This window comes from Triturus cristatus, chromosome 8 (assembly GCF_964204655.1).
Source record: "Triturus cristatus chromosome 8, aTriCri1.1, whole genome shotgun sequence".
Taxonomy (NCBI): domain Eukaryota; kingdom Metazoa; phylum Chordata; class Amphibia; order Caudata; family Salamandridae; genus Triturus; species Triturus cristatus.
The window spans coordinates 584,130,092-584,145,553 of NC_140591.1; the positions used below are offsets into that span (position 1 = coordinate 584,130,092).

Here is a 15,462-nt window from a genome sequence, read left to right on the forward strand (position 1 = left end):
CTTAACCATCATATACATTTCTTTCATGTGCTTCTGTTCCAACTTACGGGAGAACTTAAAATGGTTTCAATAGAGCTCTTAAATAAAGCCTTCTAATAGCTATTTATTGAACCCATGAGAATCCTAGAGGATTCACAGATCCAAGAAGATATTTGCCTTCGCTATGGGCAATACTCCTATACCAAAGGAACACTTCTTAGCCGGTCTAGGGCCGCAGGACATGATGATGGTCTTCCTCAAGTTGGTTCTCAGGCCCAGAATGTTCCTGTAACTGGCAAACACATTGAGTAATCTTTGAAGGCACACTGCGGTCCTCAACATTAAAATAGCATCATCTGCATTAAGTAAAATAGAGGCAAATCAGTTTTCGGTAGGTTAGTGCCTTTCTCAAGAAGACGATGTTCTAAGTTATTAATGTAATTGTTAAAAAGGAAGGGGGCCAACACACATCCTGTCTTATCCCTATACGTATAATAATCTTATAGGTAAATTCCCAATTCAACTCATATCTAACTCAGTCTGTGGTATTGTGATATAAAGTCATTAAGAAGTTGACGATTGCCTCTTCAATCATTTGTCTCATCATGATAGCCCATAATTTGCAATGCGATATGCAATCAAATGCACTAGTGAGATCCATGAACGCAGCGACCGCACCCAGGCTGTTCGCCTGGGTGACTTCACAGCGGACTTCCGGAAAGTCCAGTGCGGGGTTCCTCAAGGTTCATCTCTCTCCCCTCTTCTGTTTAATCTATATATCGCCCCTCTTATCTTTTCTCTCCAACAGATGGAGGTCGCCGTATTTAACTATGCGGATGACCTCCAGCTGGTCTTTGATCTTTCCTCTCCTTCTGCTGTCCTCAACTTTCAAACTGTCATGTTCCACATCAGGGACTGGATGAGCCACAATCACCTCAAACTTAACCCGGACAAAACCGAGTTGGTATTGACGGGCGGTTCATCCAGCCCCTGGTCTCCCCTTTGCTGGCCTCCCTCTCTTGGTTCTCCTCCTGCCCCCTCCTCCTCTGTTAAAACACTAGGCATTAAGCTCAATTCCCAACTCACCCTCCACTCCCAGGTTAGCTCTGTGTTATCTTCTTCTTTCCTCTCACTGCGTACTATTCGCAAGGTGTCCCGCTTCTTTACTTTTTCCGCTCTCAAACTTATTATTCTGGCCATGGTGGTGTCCCGCCTGGACTACGGGAACGCTCTGTATGCCGGTATTCCTGCATACAGTTTGCGCCGCCTTCAACAGATCCAAAACCAGGCGGCCCGCCTAGCCTTCAACCTTCCCAAATTCCACCACTCCACCCCACTTCTGAAATCTCTCCACTGGCTCCCAGTGCGGGCTAGAATTCAATTCAAACTCGCATCCATCACTTTCCTGGCCCGATTGGACCTGGCACCTGCCTTCATCTCCTCTGAGATTATTCCCTATGTCCCCTCTAGGGACCTACGTTCTTCTTCTCAGTCCCTCCTCACCATCCCTCGCTTCCGGAGAAAGAAGTGGGGCGGCTCCAAATTTGCCATTCTAGCACCAACCCTTTGGAATTCCCTTCCCCTCCATCTTCGTGCCATCACCCTCTATCCCCAATTCCGCAAAAATCTTAAAACCTACCTATTCACAAAATCCTTTGAATAAATGTCCATTCCTCTCTCCCTGCTCTTAACCCTCAGTCCCCACTAGCTACAGCGCCAAGAAACCGCCGGTATACGTGCCCTTTAAAAGTGCTTTTAAACTCAAACTCAAACTAGATGCAGTGTTCCCTTTTGAGCCTTAGTATATTTCCCAAATAATAGATCAAGAGCTTGGTCGACTGTACCCTTTCCTTACAGAAACCATACTGAATGTCAGTAAGGATATTCTTTGCTTAAGCCCAGCCTTATAACCTTGCAAAGATAATATGGCACAATGCCTTGACCTAAGAGTTTAGGAGAGAAATGGGTCAATAACATTTCAGATACTCTCTACAACCCTTTATTAAAAATGGGGCAGTGATGGATTCTAACCAATAAGTTGGGTGGGGGAGAGACCACTTTCAAATACTGAGGTAAATAGCCTCATTAAAATGGGAGCCCAAAAATCAATATTATATGCAAATATGCAACACAACATCTTTATAAAGTTGTATTATTTATTTTTGTCTATTTGAATTCCACAAATTTATCGGCAATACACAGTACAGATAAAACTCAAAAGTTAAAAACACAGCATAAACAGTAGCTGAAAACAGAAGAGTAAGTAGTGTTAACATTCACTTTCTCAGTGTTAGTTCCACTCTAGTTTTATAAAAATCATCAAATTTAAATTTCAGAACATATTGGCCAGTTAAAACAACTACACATAGCTCAAAGTGGCGGTGCTAAAGTGCACATATTCAAAACATATTAGCCAGTAGGTTAAGTGACAATGCCAAGGTGCAAATGTTCAAATATAGCAGCACAACTCATGTTAAGCCATTATTTTGTGATGACTATGATCCTGTTACTGTCTCCTCTATCGATCGGGTTGTTAGCTGAAATTTGAATGTCAGTGTATTGTTGTCACATTACCACGATTACATGTTTCCGGGGAGTACTTCTCAGTACTCCTTTTGTGACTCTTCCCAAAAATCAAAATAAAAACAGTTTGAAGAAAAAAAATATATATAGCGGCAATCTTGAAGCAATAAATACTCACTGGTTCTATATGCAGATTTTCGGAGCACTGTTCAGATAGTTAAACTATACAAACGTTAAAAATAGCAATGCTAAAATATATATCCGGGTTTACTGCCCAGATGTTTTGATCTTCTTAACCAGGCTGCTTGGAGAAAACTGGGGACAGGGAGCACAGTCATTGGGTTCGTTTCTGTTTTACAAACCCTCAGGACATCCCAGTTATGCCTAGTACTGTGTTAAGCAAAGTGGTTTAATCCATTTTCGTCACAGATGATTATATGCGGGGCAGAAGAAAATTAAGTGCTCTATGTTTTCATGGCCTGATTTGCACATAGGGAATGTGCCGACGCTTGACTTTTGGTTTTTGACCAAAGGCTTGTGAAAGAGCCACGGGTAGAGTACTGATTCTTAGTTGAATATACAGTTTCCAAGAGAGTGACGATTGGAACAAATCTAAAAATTCCTCAAACTGACAGTCAACTTCTATATTTAAAAAAGAATTTGTTAGGCTCCCCAGGGAGGAAATGCTCCCCTACACTTCTGAGCGTCTTTCCAAAAGGTCTTTTTCACAATTGCGGACGAGCTGGGGGGCAATAGAATTTGAGACTGCCCAGAACTCTTGCAATCCTTGGTTGCTTAGCGACTGTTTGAAATAACTTAACCAGGGGATCTTTAAAGCCTGGGCTCTGCTAATTGCATTGTTAGAAATTTTGTTTCTGGTTGGCAGAAGTATGTCCCCTGTTCAAGCAGGAACCACAATCCTAGTCAGGGTAAGTCACAACACACCCTAAATTATCCTGTGCTCACTCTCTGGTAGCGTGGCATGGTGCAGTCAGGCTTAACTTAAAAGGCAATGTGTAAAGTATTTGTGCAACACTTTAACCGTAACACAGTGAAAACACCACAGTGTAGAATAATAGAGTTTAATTTGATCAATAAAAGAAGACCAAAATGACAAAAATCAAACCAGTATAATTCAATATACGAATTTTCAAAGACTTAATGTAATATAGCGCTTAGAAGCAATAAGCGATTAAATGGGTTATCTGGTCACGATGGACTAGGCAAAGTCAAAAGTCCTGGCCAACCGCGATGGATGCAGGCCAGATACTGGGACTCTCTGGGCCTGCTGAACCAAAGTACCTTGATACTGAAGAAGTGAGGTTCAGCCGGAGCGATGAGTCAGTGTCGAGCCATGCAGTGGACGAGATGCGTTGATTTTCTCCACGCAACTGCTGCGATATGCTGGTTCCAAATGTGATGTGATGCGCAGCTGCAGTTCCCGCAGTAGGCGATGTGTTGATTTTTGATGTACCAGGTCTGCTCCATGCTGTGACGGGGATTTGCTGGTTCTGATGAGGATGGCTGGATTCTGTATGTAGAAGCACCTTAGGCCTCACTTCCAAGGCCCAGAACTGGTGTGGCACCACTGGGCAGGGCAGTCTCATAGCTTGTAGAGTTCAGTTGCAGGTAGTTGAAGTCTTTGATGTCCCTCAGACTTCTTACAAGAGGCAAGCTCTTGGAGTCACTGTAGGTTCAAGTAATGCTGGTCCAGTCCTTCTCACCTAGGCAGTAGAACAGCAGGGCAGCTCAGAAAGGCAAGAGTCCAGCAAAGCAGCAGTTCAGCAGAGTGGCAATCCTTTCAGCAGCACAGCAGTTCTTCCTGGTGTCATGAGTCCAGAAGTGTACTGACGTTATGGTGTCAGAGGTCCAGTACTTACACCCAGTTGTGCCATTGAAGTAGGGAAGACTTAAAGGAAAAAGAGCTTTGAAGTGCACAGAGGCCCTTCCTTCCTGCCCTGGCTCCAGACTCTCTACCGGGGGAGGGGTATACATAGCTTTGTGTGTGGACAGGAGACAGCTTATGTGTGATGCTGTGCCCAGCACATCCCTCCCATCACCCAGGAAGGCCCATCAAGGCACATCTAAGCTTCCTTTGTGTGTGGCTGTCTAAAGGGAATACAAAAAGCCCAGCTGTCACCTAGCCCAGACTGAACAGAGACAGGCAGCAGGCACCAAATGGCTAAAAAAAAGTAAATGCCAGCTTTCTAAAAGTGGCATTTTGCTAAACTGTAACTAAAAATCCAACTTCACCAAAAATTATGATTTTAAATTGAGTCCACTGAGACCAAACTTGAAAACTCTCTCTCTTCACAGTTGGGAATTACACTTAAAAGATTTAATAAGGTAATCCCAATGTTAACCTACAGGAGAGGTAGTCATTGCAGAATTTTTTAAAAAAAGGTAATTGGGAGTTTTTCACTACCAAACACATGTAAAACTTTTAAAAAAATGTCCTGCCTTTTAAATACATTGCACCCTGCCCTGTGGGAAATACAGGGCCTACCTTGGGGGGTACCGAATATGTACAAAAATGTATGGTTTAGGCCTGGCAAGAAGTTTATCTTGCCAGGTCAAAGTAGCAGTGTAAACTGCAATTACAGGCTCTGCAATGGCAGACCTGAGCCATGGTTAGAGGGCTACTAAAGAGGGTGGCACAATGAGTTCTACAGGCCCACTAGTAGCATTTAATTTACATGCCCTGGGCACATGTAGTGCACTTTACTAGGGGTGTATAAATAAATTAAATATGCCAATTGGGTATGAGCCAGTATTACCATGTGTAGGGCAGAGAACAGAAGCACTTTAGCACTGTTTAGAGGTGGTAAACTGCACAGAGTCCTTAAGCCAGCAAAAACGAGGTCAGAAAAATAGAGGGAGGCAGGCAAAAAGTTGTCGGAAGACCACCCTAAGGATGTCCGGTCTAACACACATCACTTGGCCCTGCTCTGTAATGGGCTAGTTCTTCGGTAGACCACACTCTGACCCAATATAAGATTGTTTTTGGTCAGGCGCACTCACTTTTCTCCTGCAAACCTAAATCTAGGAACAAGGGCAGAAGGGGAGAGCTCTGTGAAAGCCCCAATAAAGAATGTATAAAGGAGTTCTCAGGTAGAACAAGAGCTTCAACTCCACAATGACCCCACAGTTCGGCTCCATAAATAGCTGCGCTAACAGCCTGCACTCTATAGACCTCTAATGCAGAGGAAACTGGATAGTTATTGCAACCCCTCAAAAACTTAACAATGGCACTTGCCCTATGCTTTAAGCAATGTTACTTTTTTACAATTTGCTCGCCCCATCTACCGTTTTCGGACAATCTTATGCCTAGGTAGTCAAAATCTTTGACTGTTTCCAGAGTATTGGTGTCCACCCTTATTACACAGCTACACAACTTCTTGACATTGAAGGCCATTAGTTTGTTTTCATGGCATTTATTTCCAAACCGTCGTTTCTGCAAAACTGGCCACGATTCTCAATCAAGGTGTGGAAACATTTCTGTGTTTTTGAAATCAATTGTGTCAGCCAAAGGTAGTGCTGGAGTTTACTGTCCTTCCACGGTAAGGGAATCGTTCTCAGAGTTGGACAGAAATTCCACACAGCCATTAATAAACAATTAAAATAATGTTGGTGCCAGGGCTCATCCCTGTCTAACCCCTTTTTTGATTTCTATTTCTTCTGTGAGTTCTCTGTTTGGGCCGCTACGGACCCGTGCGTAATCACCAGAGTACAAGCACTTGATGAAGGCTAGCATTTCAAGAGGAATGCCAATATCTGAAAGGACCTGCCAAATCTTGGCTCTTGGGACCATGTCAAAAGCCACTCACAAATTTACGAAAGCAACATAGTCTACCCTTCCCTATGAGTACCATTGAGTTGTGTAACAATAAACATCTGTTATTCAGCTCCATGAAACCTTCCTGGGTGAACGTGCGTTTTACAAATACACATTATGTTATGTTATTATATTCATAGTCTTTCACCTAATCGGCTGGATTAGAAAGGCTTGATCTGTCGTACTCATTTTTGATCTAAAGCCTGCCTGAAATTGGCTTATTATAGATTTTCTGGACATCCAGACTGTAAGCTAACCACAATTTTTTTTTTTTTTAAATTCTTTTTATTGAGAGTTCATAAAAACAATCTTCAATACAGAACACATTTGTAGAAAGATTAATACGGTACAAGGCACATAGGTGTAAAAGCATTTTACAAATTCATCAGTTCGAAAACTTGATTATAAAGTGCAAAGTGTAAAGCCAAAAAACAACAACGAATTTCGACAATTCAAATCTCAATTGTAAAGTGTAATGTGCAATTATAAAGTGCAAAATGCGTAGGGAGAAACACTCTAGCAGACTATTAGCTAAGAAGATATAGTTAAAATTAAATGCTGTCAGGAAATACAGTAAAAAGGACTACGATTCAAACACACTCCAGAACTTCTCATATTTCTTGAGTGCCCCAGATCTCAGTGCATATTTTCTTTCCCTGCCCTGGATTCGTAATAAATTTGCCTTCCAAGCCTGAAAAGTTGGTACTTGATCAGTTTTCCAGGACTGTAAAATAAGAGATTTGGCTATTAAAGAAGCTATGAAAAGGGACTCATCATATGGAGTGTGGCACATAGAACAGCCTAGTTCAGGAACTAAGTCATCGAATATTATAATGGTTTTAAGGGGGTTATAAAATTAATGTTAACAAGACAGAAATTATTTTAGTAAACTGCACTGTAGACACTTTAATACCAGAATTTAGGCAAATATATAATCTATCCCCAAAGAGGTATTTAGGAATATTTATATCGGATAATCTGGAAGATCTGTTTTCATTGAACTTCTCACCATTGTTAAAAAAGGTGGGGTCTCTTTTAGATCGTTGGAACTTATTACCCCTATCTTTGATGGGGCGAGCAGCATTAATACGAATGTCGGTCTTACCTCTTTTTAATTTTTTGTTTGATACCGCACCTTGCCCAATTCAGGTCTCTTTTTTTCATAAAGTGGATGCTCTGATTTCTTCTTTTCTTTGGGCTAAAAAATCTCCTAGGCTTGCACGTGACACTTTATATCTTCCTTTTGCACAAGGAGGGCTGTCCCTTCCAAATATTAGAGAATATTACTTTGAATCTTTTGCACATCATAGTTTTAGGTTTTTTTTCTTAGACACTAACGAAGCAGACAGTTTTTTTATGAGGAAGATGCTGTCAGAAATAAAAATAATTGATCCAATTAGAATTATAAAAGATCCAAAGAAAGTTCGCTACAAGTCCCTTCAGTGGATTTTCAAACAGAAAATTCAGTTTTTGAAATTCTACTCCATCCCTAGAATAAGTAATACAACGGATTTGAACAACTTTAACTTTGGAGAAGAGGGAAGTATGGAGAGTAAAATAATAAATCTCTGGAAAGAAAACGGCTTTGTGAAGATTGAAGACTTCCTCATTGGCAATAGGTGGAAGTCATGGGATGAAATCTCCAGACAGGTACATTATTCACATTCCACCTTGAATTGGTCTTTCTGTATGCTCAATCAAAGGCTCAGAGGGTTGGATATAGGAAATCTATACCACAAAGAAACTATCTCGACAGCTATGAATAATAAAATTCCAAAAAAGATGAGCATCTGGATCAAATTATTAAAAGAGGATAAAGGGCAGGAATGTTCCAGTAGGATCATTGAGAGGTGGAAAAAGAGGGAAAACATTGAAATCAACAAGTTTGTATGGGACAAGATAAATAAATTTAATAAAATAATTTTCCGTGGCGCTAATTTTAGACGCATGCAATTTTACAATAAATGGTTGATCTATAGAACTCCCGCTTATCTCCATAGTATCTTTCCCCTAGTTGTTGATAAATGTTTTCGGTGCGAGGAGAAAGGGAACTGGAAACATATTGTCTGGGAATGTCCTAAAATCCAGCCATTCTGGAAGGAAATTGAAAAATACCTCTCCTCTGAGCTTAAAAGCTAACCACAATTTTTGGCAGAATATTTTTTTGCACATTATCTATTAGGCTAATGGGTCGATGATTTTCTGGATAATCACGAGATCCTTTCTTAAAGATGGGAACTATCTCAACTTTCTCCATGTGTCTGGGATAAGGTCACCCTGCAGGATTGCATTGCTTACCATGTTTATGTATTGTGACCATAGGTCTTTGTTGGAACAGTAGAGATCGACTCGTACTTTGTTGAGGCCAGGGGCCTTTACTGCTTTTGGGCTTTAAGAGCTCCTAAAGCGTCCACTGAGGAAAAAGTGAGGGATTGTTTGGTGCTAAGAGGTGATCGGCCAGTGGACTGCTCATTCGTGTCAGACTGTTTTTTTTTTTGTTTTTTTTTTTTAATAAAGTGCTCCAAAGTATGCCTCCCACTCACTGGCTAACACATGTGCATCTGGCTTGTTGAACCCCATCTTACCTTATTTATGGCCGCTTGTAGTAACTTATCCATGGTGGAGTTCTCCAATGCTTCCTTTGCCATCCTCATAGCTGTTCTGTAACAGCGTCTAGCTACCTTTTATTGTTTCTCTTTCTCTGATAGCATTTATAAGGCCTAATTTTCTTGAGCCGCAGTTCGAAACAAACCATTCTTGGGTATTCTATTGCTTGCGTGTATTACTTTGTTTAGAGTATCAAAATTTCAAGCCTTAATCGCATTCCAAAGTAATCCATACTTTTTTGATTGATCTTTCTTTATTGAATCACAATCCAATTGGGGTAGTTGAACTGAATGCCATAGGACACAAGTAGCAAACAAGACTTACAAGAGAAATTCCTAGTAACAAATGGCCACCACAGGACCTGGAGTGAAAAGCCTAGCAGTAGCTTCAATTCATAAGTTCCGTGGAAAATTGTAGATTTTGGGCGCAGGGCAGCAGAGTGTGCATCTGCTCCTAACTATGAATGCTAATATCCTCTAAATACAAAATATCTCGGAAAGGCCAGATTGGTTTATTCCACATATTCTGTGAGGTGCAGTGTCTATATCTTGCCTTCCCACAAATGTAATAAAATTTTTAATTACAATTCCATAGGCATTCAAACCATGACCTGTTATTAGGACAGTAACGTATGTGAATTGCTGGTACTTGTCACGACTGTTTATTACATCTGCTTAAGCAGGTGAAGTGTGGGGTTCAGATTGTAATTTAGGAACGGATTTAGAATTTGGTGGGTGGGTTACTCTGTCACAAATGTGAGAAATACCTCAGCCGCCGTATTGCAAGTGCCATTGTATAAAATGCATTTGTAATCTGGCAGACGGTGTATTATTCATCTTTGTGATGGAGTAACCTGTTTGACAAGCTCTGTCAGACCTTTACCCCTTACCCTCCCTGCGGATTTACCACAAAGTGCCTATATCTTTTCCACATTAATTTAGTCAATCTCACTCTCTCATTATTTAATCCTATTTTCTCTCTCCTCATTTTTTCTCTTTCTCTCGGGGGGGGGGGGGGGGTCACTTGTGAGCTCACTTATGCGCGGTCACTCTCTTGTGCTGTTTCATTTGTTCTCACTTTTCTCGGTCTCTTCCCTTCCTCTTATTGTTGATTGGGTACAAAGTAAACCACGCTTCACACATTGGTTTATTTACCTTACCATTGTACTTATTTTGCCAAATTTCACTTTTTAATGTGTAGCTCATGCGTGTGGATTGAAGAATGAGACACAGTCTATAGGAGAACCATTACATTTCTTCTCTTTTTACTGCTTTTCATTAAAGATTGAGGAGTTGGAAGAAAAGCTTAATGATACATTACATCAGAAGCAACTGTTAGCATTACGACTGGACAGCCAATCCAAGCTACAGCAGGAAGATTCCCGGTGAGCAAACGTATTATTTTTTTAAATGTATTTCTTCACTTTTTTTAAACAGTCGTTTTTTTTTGTGTACATTACTAATAGTGCAAACGTAACTGTGATTCCTCCCCTGCACCCTCAGGCCCTCACACAAAAAAATTGACCGTTGACATTGCTCCAACAATGGTCCTTGAAGGATGCCTGGAGTCACCAAGAATCTGAAATTAAGCTTTATTCCTACTACTACTCAGAATACGACATTCCATTTCCTCTTCTTACTACCTTGGTAGGGAATTGTCAAACCATAGTTCCTTGATACTGAGCCTTGGTTAAGGCAGAACCCCCTCGTCCACCCCCATTTGGCGCCTACAGGCCACCACTCTCAAGGACCCACCATTCAGTTATACCATACAAGACTAAATTCTTGATTTCTTTGAGCACAGCAACAGCTCTGCTTACTCGCCTGCTGTTGAACAGGAGGCCTTCAAGGTAGTTGTCAGAGTCCTTTGCATTCACATGGTCTTGGGGATACGTGAAACGATGCTCTGAGAACTGGGTACTGCTAAAGAAAAATACATAGCCATAGAGAGAAGAGCCACCGAGGATCCCTCAATCCAGCCCTCGGTGACTCGGCTCAGCGAGTCCTAGGTTTGGCTGATCAATTGCCTCTGCTGCCTGGATTATGCCTCTTACATGGCCTACACACATATCGAGGGTGATATGTCCAGCTGCCTCTTAGTGTGGTTAACCAACAGGGAATCCAAATATTCCAAGGTGGTGTCTTCCCTCAGTCCGGATGGCACTTTTCTCCATTCACAATAAGCCATACACAAAGCCTTTACCACCATCTACAGGGCTCTCTATCGCCTCCCTCCCACAACGGGGCAGACAGTCTCCCGATTGAATGTTACAAGATGTTTGCAGGCTCTCTGGCTCTAAAATTGACTAAGTAATACGGGGCCACAATGGAGGCCAGACGGGAAACAACCTTTAAAACGCAGTCATTGCATCGCACTACCTTTACATAGCAGTCATTGCATCGCAATATCCTTTACATCGCATGTCATTACAACGCAGCCATTACATTGCATGTCACTACAACTCATGTCATTACAACGCATGTCACTACAACGCAGGCATTACATCGCAAGTCATTACAATGCATACCATTACAATGCATAGTACCCTTACACTATCCAACACTTAGCCTACTGTTGCACTCACTGGAGTTAGAATAGTAATTTTTAGCCCCACACTATCCAACACTTACCCTACTGTTGCACTCACTGGAGTTAGAATAGTAATTTTGACCCCCACACTATCCAACACTTACCCTACTGTTGCACTCACTGGAGTTGGAATAGTAATTATTACCCCTATACTATTCAACACTTACCTTAACTGCGATGTAATGGTATGCATTGTAATGGTATACATTGTAAAGGTATAATGCGATGTAATGGAATGCTTTGTAAAGGTAGTTTCTGAAAATGCGATGTAATGGCATACAAAGTAAAAGAATGCCTTGTAAAGGATGTTGCGATGTAAAAACTGCGTTGTAAAGGCATGCATTGTAAATGTATGTGTTGTAACTTCATACATTCTACATAATAATGCAAGGGTTTCTTTTTCCCTTTTTTTTTTTTTTTACATCAATAAGTAGGCTGAGCGGCCATACATATCAGTCTGTTCCCATGAAAAACATTTTTTTCGAAAACAGCTTGCAACATAACATTGATGTAACAGGGTGGATAACACATTTCTCTCCTCTCGTACAAAGAACTTAAGGTATTGACGGTGGGGCCTTGTTTCGAACTACGCTTCTCTGACTGTCTTGTTGTTGTTCTACGCACGTGTGCATTGTTCAGAGCTATGCTGTTTTATGGGTGCATGCCTCTGCCAAGCTTCTCACTACCTGATAAGTAGTTGTCGTGCGTCGTGTTGTTGGACCTGGGTGAATGTCAATGGGGGAGGGCACACAGCTCTGTCACGCGGTGCGCTGTAATGAGCCTATGCCTTATGTGCTAGCTCACCATGCGCTCTTCGTCGGAGACACCAGGTGCTAGCCAGCGTTGTCTGAGCCCTCGGAGAGATTCTGCCACAAGGCGTGAATGTCTGTCAGGATTGCGTCCCATTCCGTTGCCATCGGCTGCTACCTAATGCCTATTGCGTCCTCTCGACGCAACGCTATACTCTCCGCCTGTGCCCAGCAAAGTAGCGATTGGTACCAGGATTTCACTGGGGGGGGGGGGGCTCCAGGGATTTCCATCGCCTCGTAAGTAGGCACTTGGCTACTATTAGCCCTAAGTCAATGTAGCGGGATGTCACTTTGTTTACTAGACCTCTTGTATAACCCCAAGATACACACATCCTACGACCAGGTTAGTGTGTGCACTGTGCTAAACGTCTGGTGACCGCTCCCCAGTAGGACTGTATGGATGTGCAGGACCATAGTACATGTAACAAATTCCCTCCTGGCTCACCACAGCGAGGGCAGCTGGCATCAGTACGATTGAAGTATTTATTTATTTTAGCTGGGGTCAAGTATGCTCTGTGGACTATATAGTACTGTAGGAGCCGGAACCTGGCATTGCGGGGGACACGGGTGGAGCTCCTGAGGATATCCAGACTTTTGTGTTTGGTGCTGGGGCGCCGCAAATCCGTGTCCCAGTGGGCTCGAACGGATTCCAGCCACGGCGCAGTGTGTATCCTTAAGGATTCCACAAACCATCTGACTAAGTGGGGGCCCGCGCCCAGTTCATGCAGATATTGCACAGTCCGATGCGTGGCCGGCTCCTGCACAACCTCACATCATGCCTCTTGTAGCTCGCGCATCACTGCCTCGTGCAACAGGAACTGACCCCGGGGGAGGCCTGTGTCTTCTGCAAGGGTACCATATGGCAGGAGTTGCCCGTCGCTATATAAGACCCCGAAGGTTAGGAGCCGCTGCAAGATAGTACTGCTCCATGTTGGGTAGCGAAAGGCCCCCACCAGCTGCCAAAGGGTACATTTTGATTAGCACCACCCGCCACAAAATACATTTGCGGACATCCAGCTCTAAGCTTTTGAACAGCGCTGGTTTGAGGTATAATGGCACATTTACGAAGTTGTACAGCAGTCGTGGGAGTACCACCATCTTGACTAGCGCTATCCTCCCCATAACCGTCCGAGGAAGAGCACCCCAGAAAGTCATCTGCGCACGTATCGCAGTGATGGCTCGCACCAGGTTACCTTCAAGAAGGTCTGCAGACTCTCTATAGATGAGTATCCCCAGATATCAGAATGCCGACTCCTGCCAGTGTATTGGCCTGTTGCTGATGGACAATCGTGGGTTCCAAGTGGTTTCGGAGAAAGGGTACAGGCATGATTTGTCCCAGTTTACACGTACTCCTGAAATGTTAGCAAATTCAAGTAATATTCGCTCTATTGAAGCATAAGACGACCTAACGTCTTTGAGGTAAATAAGCAGGTCGTCCGCCCATAATGAGATGCCATGCATGCCATTGCCCAAGGGGATCCCCCACTCATCTTGCGTTTTGCGCAGTGACTCGGCTAGCGGCTCGATGGCCAGCGCAAATAGTAATGGCGAGAGCGGGCACCCCTGCCGCGTACCCTGCTCGATTGTGTTCTGGCCTGATAGGTGCGGGCCAGTCTTAAATCTAGCTACCGGTTGGGTATAGAGAAGTTGTACGAGGCTTAGGAACTCTTCCCTCAGGTCATATTTACAGAGCACAGCAAACCAGAATCTCCACTCCAAGGTGTCAAATGCTTTTTCCAGATCTAATACCAGGCATCCGGAATGGTCCCAGTTCTCCCTAGCATAGTGATTAACTCTGAAAAACCGTCAGAGATTTAGGGACGTGCTGCGAGCTGGCACAAAACCATTTTGGTCCGTGTGAACCAGTTTTGGAATCAGCAGGGCCATTCTGCACACCAGCAGTTTAGCTATATTCTTATAATCCATATTTAGGCGTGCAAGCGGGTGGTGTGAGCCCAGCAGCTCCGGGTTCCTGTTTGGCTTGGGCAGCAACACCAACAGCGACACACGCAGCGTACCCGGCAGGGCCCCCGACTGCAGCGCGCTGCTATACATGGAGAGAAGCTGCTTGCTGATATGCCTTATAATATTCAACCGGGAAGCCGTCGGTCCCTGGAGGTTTACCAGTGGCCAGCAAGCATATTGCGTTCTGTATTTCCAGCAATGTGATCGGTTCATTCAGTTCCCCTTGCTGGTCGGCAGTGATTTGCGGCAGGGAGAGTGGGGAGAGGAAGGAGTCCAGCTCCTCAATGGACATGCGGTGCGCCAATTTATATACCTTGGTGTATTGAGACACAAATTCTTTATGCACATCATATTGTTTGGTGAGTATTGGACCAGTGGCTGACTGTAAACACACTATAGGTGTCTGTGCGTGCTCCTGACGGATCATGCGTGCAAGTAGTCTGCCTGCCCTATCAGCTGCGGCATATGTGCGTGCTGCATGTGAGGTGTAATTTAGGTAGAGTAATTTTATGTTGATACTTTGATTCTGTAGACTATGACACTGCCATTCTTTGCCACAGTGCATGTGTTGTGTCGCTGTAACATGAGGTGAGATTGGCTACACCAAATTGACTTTTTTAACCTTTCACTAAGGTCGTAGTAGGTTGGTGCAGAAAGTGCAATTGAAATAGAAGTTACATGCGGATTGTAATTTGTATTTAAGCCACTAACATATATGAAGAAGTATGTCTGTGGGTATAACATTGTGGGCTGAATAACTGCATTTTAAAACACTGCAGTAACACATGTCTGAGAAACGACCCTGCGATGTAAAAAATATAAAAAATAAGCAAAGTTTATATGTTTATTCATTAGGTAATTTACACCTAAGCATGCCCTGTAGCCCTCATATTTGGTTGCTAAATATACGAAAGCTGGACATGCATGACTTTAATGAAAAATATGTAATTAGGCAGGGGTGGTGTAGCATTTCTGTTGCCCTTCATGTGGGACATATGGAATGTTGTCAGGGACAGCACAATTTAAGCGATGTTGTCCTTTGTACAAGCAGCCAGTCTTGCCTGCAGCTTCTATCACCTGCCCATCAGTTTGTGGCCGACAGTCCATGTAAATCACTTTGTTTTTGCCAGTGATTACGGTAAGCAGAACCAGCAC

General features: G+C 43.0%; 1 protein-coding gene across 3 annotated transcripts in view; it reads left to right on the plus strand.

Annotated features, from left to right (window-relative positions):
- The window catches only part of PIBF1 (progesterone immunomodulatory binding factor 1), an 848,309-nt gene that overhangs the window by 65,527 nt on the left and 767,320 nt on the right, over positions 1 to 15,462 (plus strand). For all 3 annotated transcript variants that reach the window (XM_085622002.1, XM_085622001.1, XM_085622003.1), the window contains exon 3: positions 10,228 to 10,328. In XM_085622002.1, the coding sequence (XP_085478128.1) occupies positions 10,228 to 10,328 (101 nt within the window). The remainder of the gene's footprint in view (positions 1 to 10,227; positions 10,329 to 15,462) is intronic.